The 15,226-nt window shown below is 44.4% G+C and overlaps 2 protein-coding genes across 17 annotated transcripts in view; one reads left to right on the forward strand and one right to left on the reverse strand.

Annotated features, from left to right (window-relative positions):
• The window catches only part of CASK (calcium/calmodulin dependent serine protein kinase), a 222,212-nt gene that overhangs the window by 93,008 nt on the left and 113,978 nt on the right, over positions 1-15,226 (forward strand). For all 16 annotated transcript variants that reach the window (XM_042456319.1, XM_042456311.1, XM_042456318.1 and 13 more), the window contains exon 5: positions 489-561. In XM_042456319.1, coding sequence (XP_042312253.1) covers positions 489-561 — 73 coding nt within the window. The remainder of the gene's footprint in view (positions 1-488; positions 562-15,226) is intronic.
• On the reverse strand, positions 5,442-8,540 carry GPR34 (G protein-coupled receptor 34). Its single transcript, XM_042456327.1, has 2 exons — positions 8,493-8,540; positions 5,442-7,093 (listed from the first exon to the last, which is right to left on the reverse strand). The coding sequence occupies exon 2, from the start codon at positions 6,986-6,988 to the stop codon at positions 5,861-5,863; it is 1,128 nt and encodes a 375-aa protein (XP_042312261.1). The 5' UTR covers positions 6,989-7,093; positions 8,493-8,540; the 3' UTR covers positions 5,442-5,860.

The raw sequence follows: 15,226 nt of genomic DNA on the forward strand, positions 1-15,226 counted from the left end.
TTTCGTAACCCGGAAATTTCGTAAGGCGGCGCATTCGTATCCCGGGGTACCACTGTATCAGGTTTGGATAATGTTTACTGTATCCAGTAGGGTTTACTCCTAGGAAATTGTGAATAGAATTGCAGCCTTGGGCTTTACAATAAATTTTTAGGAATGATAAGGAAAATTACTATGTTGAAAGCTCATTTTACAGTCATCCCTCTGTTTTTGCGGGGGATCCATTCTGGACCCCTCCTGCCTGTGCGTGAAAATGAAAAATTGCCAATATTCAAGCCCCATTGGCTTTAATGGTGGCGCGCACCCCATTTTGTCCCCCTACGTTTGGCACTAGCGAATGAGCAAGGGACATAGACTCCAAGTCTGCAAAAACAGAGGGGCAACTGTATTCCATGTTTTTAAAATAAGATGTCCAAAGCCTATACTGTTTTTGTAATGTTTATAATTTTTAAAAAATTATTGTATAATTTTGTTTGTATTTTGATTTGCAGTCATTACATGAGACAGATACTGGAAGCACTACGTTATTGTCATGATAACAATATAATTCACAGGGATGTTAAGGTAAGCCAAATTAACTTTTTTTAAAAAAATTGCTTACTTTGTTGACAGTGTAATATGTGATTTACATGGGTTGCTTTGTTCTCATATAATTAAACCCACTATGGAAGGTAAGTGAAAGTAAGTAAATATTTGAATTAACAAAATATTGACTTTGTAGCCTGACTACTCTTTTTATTATTGTACTACACCTTTATAGTACCACTATCCCACTTTTACTACTCTGGCTGCCGCTTGTTGCATTCCCGGTTGTGTAGTTCAGTGACACCTAAGAGCTCTCTGGCTGCGAATTCTAAATGACCCTCCATAAACAGCAAATCCCAGAATGCAACAAGAGGCATCCAGAGCAGTAAAGTGGAATAGCAGCACTATGAAAGTGTAGTGCACTAATCTCTCCTAGAGAGAACATTTTTATATGCATTTAAGTGAAACCAAGGGTTTATAATGGAGGTAATGTTTTACAGTGTCTCTGTTACTTCCTGGAGGGGTGAACCCAGAAGGTGGTGCTGGGGGACTCCTGCTTGACCCACTGACCATTGGCCTGTGGGATCCCTCAGGTTTCTGTGTTGTCCCTTATGCTATTTAACATATACATGAAACCACTGGGAGAGCTCGTCCAGAGTTTTGGGGTGTGATGCCATCAATATGTGGATGACCCCTAACTCTGTTATTCCTTTCAACCTCATTCCAAGGAGGCTGTCCTGGTCCTAAGCCAGTGTCTACCATCAGTAATGGACTTGCTGAGGGCAAACAAGTTGAAACTTAATCCAGACAAGTCAGAGATGTTTCTGGTCATTTGGAAAGTAGATCAGGGAATAGGGATCAGGCCTGTGTTAGATGGGGTTACACTCCCCCGAAGATGCAGGTTTGCAGTTTGGGATGCTTCTGGACTCAACTGTGAACCTGGAGGCTGAGGTCTGTGCAGTGACTAGGAGTGCTTTTGCACATTTAAAGCTTTTGCACCAACTGCACCTATTCCTTGAGACAGCAGATCTGGCCTTGGTGGTACATGCCTTGGTTACAATCCCATTTGGACTACTGTAATGTGCTCTACATGGGGCTGCCTTTGAAAAGTGTTCAGAAACTTCAGCTGGTTCAAAGAGTTGCAGCCAGGTTGTTAACAGGGACAGGTTATAGAGACCACACAGTGCCCCTGTTGAAACAGCTCTACTGCCTGCCAGTTTGTTTCTGGGCACAATTCAAAATGCTGGTTAAAGGACTGGTATGGCATGTTGTATCATTTTAAGTGTTTTAAACAGTTTTAATTTTTTAACTGTATTTTATTCTTTTAATAAGCAATCTATTTTAATATTGCAACAATTTAATTCAGTTTTAATGTACCACTTTTCTATGTTTTTAATTGTATTGTTCTTTTAATGTTTTGAGTCATTCTGGGAAAAGAGCAGGACACAAATATAATAATAACAACAACAACAACAACTGGTCTCATGGATTCATAGGTCATATTGTTATATATAAACATGTTCATGATAACATCTAGACTGGGATAGGCAGAGTCCATTGCCATTTTTGTGCCTCCCACCAATCCCCGGGGCTCAAAAATTGAAGAAAACTTTTAAAAACATCTAGGGAGCATGGTGTCATTTTCACCACATTTTTGGGCTATTTTTTTAAAAAACAAAGTGAACAAAAAGTGACCTCCAGGCCTCCTGTGGGGCTAATGCAGCCCTATAGCCTCCAGCAGTTGCCCACCTCTTTTCTAGGTACAGTAGTGTGCTGTCAGTATTAACAGGTATTTTGTTTTGGTTAGTGTTGTATGATTTATCATTTAAAATGGACTTTGGTAGCTACTTACCCTGCTCTGAATTAGATATAGTTTTGTAATAAGCAGACTTATAAATTTATTGATAGGATGTTTAAAATGATAAAATGTTTTAAAAGAATAACTGACTAGTGATACCTGTTTGCAGATAGTTTACTCTCCCCCTCATTCTTCTCACTCCTTCACAGTTGTTCTGCTTCCTCTGTCACACCCACAATATCTTATAAGGTGATGGTAAGAAGGCATTCCTTTAAAAACAAGGAAAAAATAGGACAAATGCTTGCTTTAAAGCAAGCAGCAGTCAATTCCATGTGAGAATCATATGTGGGTTCAGAAGTACTCTGGGAAAATTTAGCTGGCAAGCAGCCAAGCCTTAGCAGGCACAGCATTTCATAAAACACTCAGTTGCCCTAGAAGCATTTTTTGTTTGTTTTTTAACAGTTAGGGGCCAAAGGAGATAGACCTTGACAGAAGCAATAGCAGCACATCACAGGTGCAGATAGCAAAGCCCTGTTCTAAGTGACAATAAGTTGCCACTGTTTATTTTAGTGGCTACTGCACTCCGTAGTCCATGGTCATAATCCAGTTAAGGAGAATATGGTGAGATGGGCTCAAGATATAGCCCATCCTATGCCTTATGAAGACTGGCAGAAGGCCTGGAAAAGAAATAATACCTTTACAGCAAGATCTAAAAGAGAATCATACGAAAATATCAAACAGATGGTACCTCACTCCAAGGAAACTTAAGAAAATATACAAATTATCAGAGGACAAATGTTGGCGATGTAATTAAAATTCTGGTTCCTTATATCACATGTGGTGGACTTGCACTAAAATAAAAAAAATTCTGGGTAAAAGTATTTATATATTCAAAAAAATCTTAAAGATACAATATACTATGCAACCAGAATTTTATTTACTGAATATAACATCGTCTTTTCAAAAGGAAGACAAAAGGAAGTATTTGAGGCTGCTTTTATATCTTATTACAGCAACAAGAGTAGTGATAGCCAAAAACTGGGGGAAAAGATGATCCACTGACTATTGAAGAATGGATACTCAAAATACAAAAATTAAGAGAAATGGATAGATTGACTTGTATGATTAACAATAATTCTAAGGATAAATTAATAGAAGATTGGTTCCCGGTACAATACTGGGAAGAGGATTGGAGAATTAACAAGGACTTAATGATTTAGACTAAGACCTTAAAAAAAAGATCTCAAATGATGCTAGAGGATAAAACATTAGGTAAAAGAGGTTAACTATTGGGGAATGTAGTTCTGTTGTTAAAAATGGTTAAGCATTTCAGACAGGGTTATAGATATGAGGAATTGTTTATAGATATATTGTATTGGTTACTGTCTATAATGGTTTAAAAGGCGAACAACGCTCACTCTTATAGCTAATTGTTAGTATAAATACTTTTTCTTTTATCAAAAAAAAAAGAATTGAGTTATTAATTCCAACTGTAGCAGATCCATGAAAGTTGTAAAAATTACATTAGTGTTGAATTAATTCATCCCATTATTTGAATGGGCTTACTCTAGTTGAGGCTAACAAATGTATTTCATCAAATTTTTAGACAAATTTAGCTTCAGATATAACTTGCCTAGAGAGGTACATAGCACTGTTTTCTTTCAAGCTCTTCTGAGACACTATAGAAAATAAGATTGTGTTTACACTCATCCCTCCATATTTGCGGCTTTGATTAATATGTTCTCTCTAGGAATATCTAGGTCCTTCAGTGCCACTCTATGGTCAACTTTAACTAAAAGTTGCACTGAAAGACCTAGAGATTCTTAGAAAGAATACTCTACTAGGCATTTGTAGCTCCTCCAGTGCAGTCAGTATCTGTTGGATGTTGACCACAGAGTTGCACTGGAGGACCTAGAGATTCCTAGAGAGATGTCCTTTCAGGTAAAAATATGGTGTTTTTGTTATTTTGTGGTTTTTCCATATTCATGGGGGTCTTGTGCCCCTAACCCTAGCCAATATGGAGGGATACATGTATTTCATTTTTTATAATTCCCACATTTCTCCCTGTGTAGGTTCCAAGACTGGTAGCAGATTTTTCTTTCAGATTTTCATTCAGACTTCTGCAACCTCTTGTAAAAGATACTCTGTTGACATTTTCTGGAATCCTTATGTGTTTACGATTTGAATATTACAAATTCAGAGGGTTGCTACATCCTACAGTAATTATATCAAGGTTGTTCTACTAACTTAAAACAGTATAAAACCATTTTGAAAACAAAACGAGGAATAAAAAAATAACTGTTGTATATTTTTGTGTAAATTTTAATACTGTTTTATCCAGATGCTTTTAATTGTTTTTAAATTTTTATTGTAGTCAAAATATTTTTATCATGTTAGCCACCTTGGGTCCCTTTCTGGGAGAAAGATAGCATAGAGATGAAATAAATAAATAAATACATGTACAGTATTTATGATCAATTATCAAGTGTCTATTTAAATAAATTCATCTTTATCTGGCAGCAGGAGATTAGAGTGGGGGCCAGTAAAGCCTCCTGTGTAAGAGAATTCCACTGGCTGGGAGCAACTACTGATAAGGCTCTCTTCTGGACCAGTGAATAGATGGGCTGAGAGAAAGCCCTTTTCCAAGGATCCAAAAATTCAAGAAGAGTCCTTCCTATAGAGAGATGCAGTCTTTCATATAGTCTGGACCCAATCCTTATAGAGCTTTATAACTCACATCAAGCAGTTTGAATTGTTTTCAGAAATCCCTTGTTGAAAACCCTTGTTATCTTGGGAAACTGTTTACTTCAGTGGGTCCAAAATTCTGCAGCCAGAGTACTGATGGGGCTGGTTATGGGGAACATATAAATCCCTTCTTGAAACAACTTTGTTGGATACTGGTAGGCATGAAGTTGTTTCAACAAGGGATTTTATATATTCCCCATAACCAGCCCCATCAGCACTCTGGCCGCAGAATTTTAGACCCACTAAAGTAAACAGTTTCCTAAGACAACCCCACAAAGAATGCATCAAGGTAATCTAAATGGGATGTATTCCAAGATATAGCCAAAATAATCATTTTAAGAGATTGAAAATGTTAAGTGTATTCTTTGTATATTTGTTATTTATTATAACTCTCCTATCAGTCTTACCAATAGAAATAAAACAGTTAAGAATCCATTGACACAATTAACTTTTAATTTAAAAGCATACTATAAAGTTCAATTACCCAGATGTGTTATTCAGAAAAAATGGCTAGCAAAAATAATTACATACATGTTACATAGTTACATACTGTTGTTATGGTTGTTATTGATATGGCTACAATTCCCCTTTTTAAAATATCTTCCAGATGTGTTATGTGAATGCAGTAGTAGAGTTAAGAGTGCAGATTCCTCTTGACCTTCATTAGACATTTAATTTATGTTGAGATGACCTTTTAAGCTATAACTTACCACCCATTTATCTGGGAGTAAGCCCCATTAAACCTTATGGGAACTGCACCTGAGTGGACTTTTATAGCATTGTACTGTTAATTTGTTATCTCACATTTTTAAGAAAACATATTCTAGAATGATAGTTTGGGTTTTGCAGATTATCATGAGGAGAATGTCTTTGTTTTGTTTCTGAAGTACTCTCACTGATGTTAGGCTCTATACTAAGTCGTTTGCAAATCAGTCGCAGTACAGTTTTACGGATGCTTCTGGACATTAAAAAATACATAACTGGATCTAAACAACTGTTGAAGGCTGAAAAGAGTAGCATAACTTCATTGCATTTGTGAATGATTTGCTTCCAGTAACAGGAGGTATCTTGTAGTTGTGTAGTGATGTAAATAAATCGGAATAGATGGTAAGGTACAAAACACAATGTGAAAATGATAAGTATTATAAAAGAGTTCCTTGCAATAGCAATATACTTTCCAGTACTGGGGAACCTTGTTCTCTTCTTAGACATTTTGAGAAGATTGGTTGCAATTTTATTATATGACAGAATCAATAGAATGAAGACAATCCAAAATATTATAACAAGAATATAATTCAAACCTGCTTCCATTTTTGCATTCTGTTTTCCTCTGTAATGAAAACACTTTGTAGGGTTTTTTTCATCCTTCCTGGTAGACTGAACCACCATAATTGTAAATCCTGTAATTGCTACAGTCCATAGTGTACAACAAATATATATGCTTTGTTTTGTTGTTAGAACTTTAGCACGCTGTACAGTTCTATTAATTTTTATATAACGGTCCAGACTAATCAGTCCCAGTAGTACTATGCTGATGTACATGTTCATATAGAATAGGTTTCCTATAATCTTACAGAAGGTCAGCCCTAATAGCCACGTGTTTTGAGTAGCATGATAGAATATTCGGAACGGCAGGCAGAAAATCAGTAGGAGGTCTGCAATAGCAACATTAAGTAAATAAATCTGAATAGAGTTCTTGCCGTGAGTAGACAGAAAAACGTACAAGGCAGTAACATTGGCAACCAGTCCAATGACAAAAATTATTGAATATGAAAATATCAACACCAAAGAGAGTGATTTCTCTGCTGTAGTAACACAGTCTGTAACATTTTGTATTTCTGTGAACATATTTCCAGTCTGATTCTGGCTGTCTTTGAAGTCTCTTTCCACAAGAGAAAAATTCAGAAATTTGGAAGCATCCATCTTACTCAGGTTTTTCCTGTGCGTTTAATATGAAAGTCAATTATTTTTTTTAGCCGTTCACTTCAGTGTTCATCTTTACATGTTCATTTATAGTCTGTGGTTTTCCTGAAATAAAATATTAGAGTAATGAATAAAGTTTGCACATGTAAAATATTTCTTTGCAGTCACTTGTGGGGAGTGTTTGAATTAATTTGTCTAATGAACTTTAAAACTCTTCTCTCATAAGGCTTGCTTAAAGTCCAAAACACACTGCAGAAAAAATCCAATTTGAGACCACTTAAACTGCCTTGGCACAGTGCTAGGGAATCCTGGGAATTGTAGTTTATTCTGGCACCAGAGTTCTCTGACAGAGAAGTCTGAATGTCTCACAAAACTACAGTTCCCTGAATTCCCTAGCATTGAGCCAGGGCAGTTAAAGCTATGTCAAACTGGATTATTTCTGCATTGTGTTTTGGGCCAAAGTAACACATAAAATAATCAAAATCGAATGTTGCCAAGATGCGAAAGTGCCCTCTTTTGGTTTTGGCTTTCTAAACTCACATGTTTCATAAGAGAGATTTCTCTTTAATGCAAATGTGTTATCTAATTTCTGTAGTGACTAGAAATCATCCCTGTCTGTTTGTATTGGACTCTGTAATTTACTTGATAATCCCCTAACAAACTCTTATAGACTTTTTCTAATTTCTATACCCAGCTTGTGGATTGGGGGGGAGGGACATTCTCTATCTGGACAGATTTCCAATTTTTTTTAAAAAATCAACTTTACAAATAGAGAAATGATTAGTTATGATCCAGTTGCAGGCAAGCAAAACATGAACCTCTGAAAGGTTTTTTAAACATACAATATTATTTATGTATTCATGTGATTTATGCATATATAGTAAACTGCATGCTGTTTGTATTGGGTAGGAAGTAGTTTCTGTTGAACAGAATGCTTTTTACTCCTGAGTAAATATGCATGAGATCATACCTAAATCTGCACTTCTATGTATGCTATGGGCGTGAAATCATATAAACCTGCATAGAATTAGGCTATAAACATATTTAGAGAGAGAATGAATTACATGTTGAGTAACATATTTTAAAAGTCTAATGTTTCATCCGTGAACACCCACCAGGAGATAAGTCTTGGTGATGTTTAGATATTTATAGTATTATATTTTATTGGATTATAGCCATCTAGGCAGCAGAGCTCAGCTTTTGTCATTTTATATGTATAAAATGCACAGGGAGAGTAGGAAAATGGTCACAAATGAATTAATGAAAATATTGTTCCAGGTATATGCTAATGCTCTAATTAATTTTCTTGTAAATATTGAGCGTAAGCGTAACACTTCTCTGCTGTTTAAAACAGGAAACAAATGTGACAGGCAAGCTCGTTCTATGTAAAAAATGCTTGTAACCTATCAAGAAATGTGGCACTAAAATGTAAACTATGTTTCTAATTCAGCATGTTAGCATAATTGAATTAAAATTTATTTGTATATAAAAGGGGAATACTCACTTTTATGTTAGTGACGAAATATGTTCTTGAACCTTTCCTCACTCCTTGTGCTGAAAGAAGGAAGAGAAATGTGTGTCTAATTATGTACTTTGTTTTGTGCTGAACATAACAAATTCAGCTGCATCAGCAAGCCTGAAGATCTCATGTTTTCCTGTGGAAAGAGGTTGTGTATGAGCCTGTCTTAGTCATTAGATATGTGCATGAAGTTGTGTAGTATGTGCATACAGAGAGAGAGTGAAGTTCAGTGTAATGTAATGCTTGTAAATTCCCAACAATGTTCAAAACAAAGAGTAAAGAAATATCCTAATAACAAACCTGGTAAATACCCAAAAAACAAAAATGTTTTTAAACATTTCTGAGCATTCAAACACAACTACTAAAGAATTGCTATAGGTTGGAAGGAATCTGTTAGAATGAATGCCTTTTGCACTAGAAGAGACTCCTAAATTGTCTGCTGATCTTCTTTTATCATCAGGCCTATAGTTGGGGAAATGGGTATAGTTGTGGAGGCCCAGGCACTCCACTTATTCCCCTGGCCTCCTTCTCTACTACAAAGTAACCTGACCATCCTAGTACAGAGTAATGGGGCTGGGCCTGCCTGTGTGTATATTTATTTCTTGCTGGAAGATGTGAAGCCTACTTAATATGTATTTACAAATATTGTATGTCACCTACTTTTTATTTCATTCTGATTATATACCCAACTTAAAATTTGTGGCTGTGAGTTTGTAAATAATATAAGGCAAACAATTGGTGTAGATTTTAGGTCCTAGATATAAAGTAATTCTGTTATCTTTTCTGTGATTTTATGATGCTCATGAGGCAAAAGTTAATCAGAGTTAAGACAAAAGAGGAGAAATTACTATTGAGTATATTTGCTCATTCCCATGGCTTGTTTGGGTTTTTTTCCCTTATGAAAGAGTTGTCACTGATTATTCTTACTTGAATTTGGGATTATTCTTGAATCTCCCATTTCAGCTGGCCACATAAATGTTTTCTTCTTCTTCACTACATATAAAGAATGAATCAGTTACAGCTTCTTCTTCGTGGTCTCTGCGAATCATACAAATGGGTTTCACTGCGCCTGCGCAGTGCTGCTCAGAACCTACTGGAATCACTGGGCAGAGTTAACTCTGCAACATGTTGAAACTTTTTGGCGGTAACTCCGCCCACCCGTTATAAGGCCCCTGCCTTCCCGCTCTTTCCCCAGTTCCTTTTTTCCGCCGCGCTAGCTGCTTCAGAGGAACTTTCGCTTGCTTTGCTTGCTTGGAATCACTTTCGTTTTTTGACCATTCTCTGTCTCCCGCCCCTGGTAACTCCGGACCTTCGGACTGTTGACCTCGTTTTGGATTCTCCTATCGGCTTTGGCGACTTAGGAAATGCCTGCGGCTTTCAAGAAGTGCGACATTTGCAAGGGCAAGGTGCCCGTCCAGGACCCGCTCTCCTCCTGCCTGCTGTGCCTTGGCCCACCACGACCCCAAGGCCTGCCCGCTCTGCAGATCCCTCTCCTCTCAGGCTCGCAACAACCGTGAGTCCCGGCTCACTTCGGCGATCGCCCTGGGGAAAGTGCAGGAGGGAGGTTTGCGGTCCTCTTCTGTCCCGCCGTTGGCGCCCCCGCTTCATCATCTCGGGCAAGTGTCTCCAGCGTGGGATCGGGGAGAGTCGCCGTCCCCAGCGTGGTGTGTGTCCCGGCCGGGACCCCTTCCACCACCTCCGATGTGGCCCGTGGCTCCAAACCGCCCAGTGCCACCGACGATGTGGCCCGTGGCTCCAAACCGCCCAGTGCCACCGACGATGTGGCCCGTGGCTCCAAACCGCCCAGTGCCACCGACAATGTGGCCCGTGGCTCCAAACCGCCCAGTGCCACCGACGATGTGGCCCGTGGCTCCAAACCGCCCAGTGCCACCGACAAACCCTCCAAGCGCCCCCATAAGTCATCGGGGACTGAGGGTACCGAGCGGGCCTCCAAACCGAAGAAGGGATCGGAGGGCTCCCGTTCGAAGGAGGCTACCGAGCCGGAGGTCCATCTCGCCTCGCCTTCATCCTCTAAGGCATCCAAGGGATCGCGCCAGGCGATACCTAAGGAGCGGACCGAGCCGGTGCAAGGGACAAGGTCCCCGAGGCCTTCGTCGTCGACAGCGGTTGCTGTCCTCCTGGACCTCCCGGACAACCCGTTCTTCCCAGCGGAGGAGCCTCCCAGGCCTGGGAAGGAGAGGCACCACGACGAGGCGTGTCGTGATACTGCCCCTAAAAAGGCCAAGCCCCCCAAGGATCGGCCCACCACCGACCCACTGAGGGCAAAGGAGAAGAAGCGCTCCCCCTCCAAACAGGCTCGCGCTTTCGCTTCGTCAGCTCCCCGCGACCAGGAGCCGACGCCGGTAGACCAGGGGACCCCGGTGCCGGACACACCTCTGCCTCCTCGGCAACCGACGATGAGGAAGACTTGCCCCGCGGACAAGAGTTCCTGGACCTCTTCTACGACATGCAGTCGCACCGCTACTACATGTCGGCTCCGGAGAACAGAGCCTTGAGGGAGTTCACCAGGCTGAACCCCCATCCCGTAGACCGGGTCAACCCGTCCAGATCGGTCCCGACCGGGTCGGTCTACGACAGGTCGCCGTCTCCATCCCGTAGACGCGAGAGGTCGCTGTCTCCACCCCGCAGACGCTCCCGGTCCTCAGTCGGCTTCGCTCCAACCCGCCCGAGATCCCAGGTCAGAGTGACGGATCCTCTCTCCTCTGGCCTGGACTCCGAAGACGAGCCGCTGCCACCTTCGGAGGCACCCTCGGATGAGGATGTCCTCTCGGGCTCGGCCTCCCCTCAGAGGATGCACAACCCAGAGCCGTCTTCTCCGTCGGACGACGTCAGGTCCTTCACGGAACACGTGGTCAAGATGGCGAGGGCGCTCGACATCGAGCTCGCATCCGCGGAGGACGACGCCGAGGACCCGGTTGAGCGTCGGGTGCATGGACGAGTCCCCACTCCGCCGTGCTTGCCCCTCCTTCCCTCTCTCCAGACCATCGTGAGGAGGTCCTGGGACTCTCCGGCCGCCTTATCGGCACCCTCCCGCAAGGTGGAGTCACTCTATAGGGTCGCCCCGGCGAGTTGCCCTTGGTTGGCCGATCACCCTAGGCCGAACTCTGCCATCGTGGAGGGAGCCCAACACGGCTTCGTCCCGAAGCAGGCCACCTCCCCTGTCGACCGAGAGGCGATAAAAGTGGACGGACTGGCCAAGAAGGCGTACTCGACATCGGCTCTTGGGTCAAGGCCACCAACTACACCGCTTGCATGGGGGCCTACATCCAGACCCTCATGGAACGGATCTCCCCCCTCGTTCTGGACGTCCCAGATGACATCCAGAGGCGGCTGGTGGAGATCAGTGACGAGGCGCACTCCATCGGAAGCTGGCTAATCACCACTTCCAGGAACATGGCGTACTGCTCCGGGAGGGCCATGTCAGCTTCCATGGCTCTTCGACGCCACGCTTGGCTGAGGGCCTCCGACCTCAACCCGACGGTCAGAGCTGCCATCGAGGACATGCCGCTCGACTGAACCGGCCTTTTTCCACGCCGAGACTGACGACCGCCTGAACCGCAAGTTCAGGATGAAGGCGGCGGCGAACAAACACGGCATGTCCTCGGCACCGGCCTCTCCGTTCCGGAAGCGACAGCGCCCGTGGCAGCCCCAAGGTCAGTCACACGGGACCTTCTCCCGGGGACATCGTCCGCAGGGGTTACGCCCTCGAGTTCCAGGAGCTCCCTCCAACTGGAGCCTTCATGTCCACTCCCCCCTCGGACACCCTTCTCGACGAAGTGCGCGCCTTGCCTTCATGGTTTTTCCCTACCTGTACGACTGGCTGTTTGCAGCCGAATCCCAAGACGAGCTGCAGGAGGCAGTTGCATTCGCCCTGCGCCTTCTGGACTCCCTTGGACTGGTCGTCAACGGGGAAAAGTCCCACTTTACGCCGACCAGGCAGGTCAAGTTCATCGGGGCCATCCTCGACTCCGAGAACTGTCTAGCCTTGCTTCCTCCGGACCGGTTTCAGGCCCTGACAACATCTCTCAGGCCGTGCATCTCACACAGAAGGGTGAGAGCCAGAGACGCCCAAGTCGCCCTGGGCCACATGGCATTGACTACATTCGTCACCCCCTGGACAAGACTTCGTCTTCGACCTCTCCAATCCTGGTTCCTCTCCGTCTTCTCTCCATTGGAGGACCCGCCTTCAAAGTCGCTCACGGTACTGAGACCGGTAGCCGCTTCTATCAGATGGTGGCTAAACAGCCCCAATGTCTGCACCGGGATGCCCTTTCACCAGCCCCAGGCGCAGCTGACTCTGACAACCGATGCATCCCTGGAGGGATGGGGCGCTCACCTGCTCGACCTCGTCGTCAAAGACAGGTGGTCCGCAGGAGACAAGCTCCTCCACATCAACGCGTTGGAGATGCTCGCAGTGGAGAAGGCTTTGAGAGCGTTCGAGTTTGTTGTCTCAGGGAGAGTAGTCCTCCTCAGGACGGACAACACCACCGTGATGTACTACATCAACAAGCAAGGTGGTACCAGGTCCAGGACCCTGCTCAACCTCACACTCCGCGTCTGGGACTGGTCCATCCAGAGACGCGTCCTCCTCCAGGTGATTCACCTTCCCGGGGAGGACAACGAGCTGGTAGACCGCCTCAGCAGATCTCCATCGGTGTGCCACGAGTGGAGGCTCCATCCCGAGACGGTCAGCGACCTCTTCGATCGGTGGGGAACCCCCCGGATCGACCTCTTCGCGACCAGCTGGAACAGCCACTGTCCCCAGTTCTGCTCCAGGAAGCGAATGGACGGATCCCTCGGAGACGCATTCGCCTTCCTCTGGACGGGGGAGCTCCTCTGCGCTTCCCTCCGTTCCCTCTCATCATCAGGGTGGTGTCCAAGATGACAACGGATCGCTCGCATGCGATCCTGATCACCCCGTGGTGGCCGAGACAGCCGTGGTTCGCATCCCTTCTCCACCTCTCCAGGAGATGCTTCCTCCGTCTCGACCCGCGTCCGGATCTGTTGTCGATCCAGGACGGACGAATTCTCCACCCGGACATCAGGAGCCTGCCGCTGGTGGCCTGGAGGATTCGGCCCTGACTGCCTTGCCGGAGTCGGTGAGGACGGTGGTCCTGGCTGCGAGGAAGCCTTCCACCCAGCGGTCTTATGCCCTTAAATGGAGGAGATTTTGCCTCTTCCTTGACCAAAAGGGCTTGTCTCCTACACAGGTGTCTACTCCAGTGGTGCTGGAGTTTTTGATGGCACTTTTGGGTGGAGGGCTGTCCCTCACGTCCATCAAGTGCTACCTTTCTGCCATTTGTGCCAAATACCAGTTCGGGGAGAGTTTTTCTTTCTTCAAAGACCCCTTGGTGAAGGGGTTCCTGAAGGGTTGTGCCAACCTGTATCCTCCTGTGTCGGTACCAACGCCGGCTTGGAGTTTGGAGTCGGTATTGTCCGCCCTCCAATCCAAGCCCTTTGAACCGATGGCCACAACGGACTTGAGACTATTGACTTGGAAAACCGCTTTCTTTGTGGCCATCACCTCTGCCCGCCGTGTGGGCGAACTCTGTGCTTTACAGAGGGACCAGCCATTCCTGAGGTTCCACAAGGACAAGGTGGTCCTCCGTACGGACATTACCTTCCTGCCTAAGGTAGTGTCTGCTTTCCACATGTGTCAGGACATTGTGTTGCCCACGCTCGCATCCAACGCGATGTCGGATGAAGAGCGACGCCTTCACTCTCTTGATGTCAGGAGAGCGCTGGTTTTTTACCTGGACAAAACTGCTGCCTCCAGTCGGTCCGAGAGACTTTTCCAATGCTACTCGGAACCGAAGAAAGGGGTTGCCTGTGTCGGCGCAGAGGTTATCCAGATGGGTGGCTGGTACCATCCACCTCTGCTATGAACTGTTAGGCAAGCCTCTCCCTGGCAGGGTTCGGTCCCATTCCACAAGGCCAATGGCAGCATCCTCTGCATTCCTGTCACGGATCCCATTGGAGGATGTCTGCAAGGCTGCTGTCTGGTCCCAACCTCTGACTTTTATTAAGCACTATAGGTTGGACACCAGAGCCGTCCGAGACGCAGCTTTCGGGAGGGCTGTGTTGTTTTCAGGGTTGCATTGATTGCACTACTGATGTTTTGTGTTGTACAGTTGATACTGTTTACATTTGTTGAATGTTGGTTTGCACAAACCCTATGGGATCGGTCTTGCACGACCTCTGTTCCCTTCTTAGGTTTAGCAAAGTTATTGCTATGTGTTCTGTGCATGAACAAACAGACTGACTCCTATGGTTCAAGGTTTTTTATTGTAATGAATACAGTGGTACCTCGGGTTACGAAATTAATTCGTTCCGCGGCTAATTTCGTAACCCGAAAAACCTTCGTAACCTGAATTGCCATAGGCGCTAATGGAAAAAATAGCTCTCTGCTGCCCTCCGGTGGCGAAATAGCGCCGAGGTTTTTTCGTAACCCGAAAAAACCTTCGTAAGCCGAAACAATAAATCCCTATGGGATTTTTTCGTATCCCGAAAAATTCGTAAGCTGGGTAATTCGTATCCCGGGGTACCACTGTATACCTTTGGTTTACCATAGCTTTGGTATCAGGACACTCCCTCCGCCGCATACCTTAGCTTGTCAGTCTAAACCCATTTGTATGATTCGCAGAGACCATGAAGAAGAAGGACAGGTTGCTTACCTGTAACGGTATTTCTTCGAGTGG

The sequence above is a fragment of the Sceloporus undulatus genome, chromosome 3 (assembly GCF_019175285.1).
Source record: "Sceloporus undulatus isolate JIND9_A2432 ecotype Alabama chromosome 3, SceUnd_v1.1, whole genome shotgun sequence".
NCBI lineage: Eukaryota > Metazoa > Chordata > Lepidosauria > Squamata > Phrynosomatidae > Sceloporus > Sceloporus undulatus.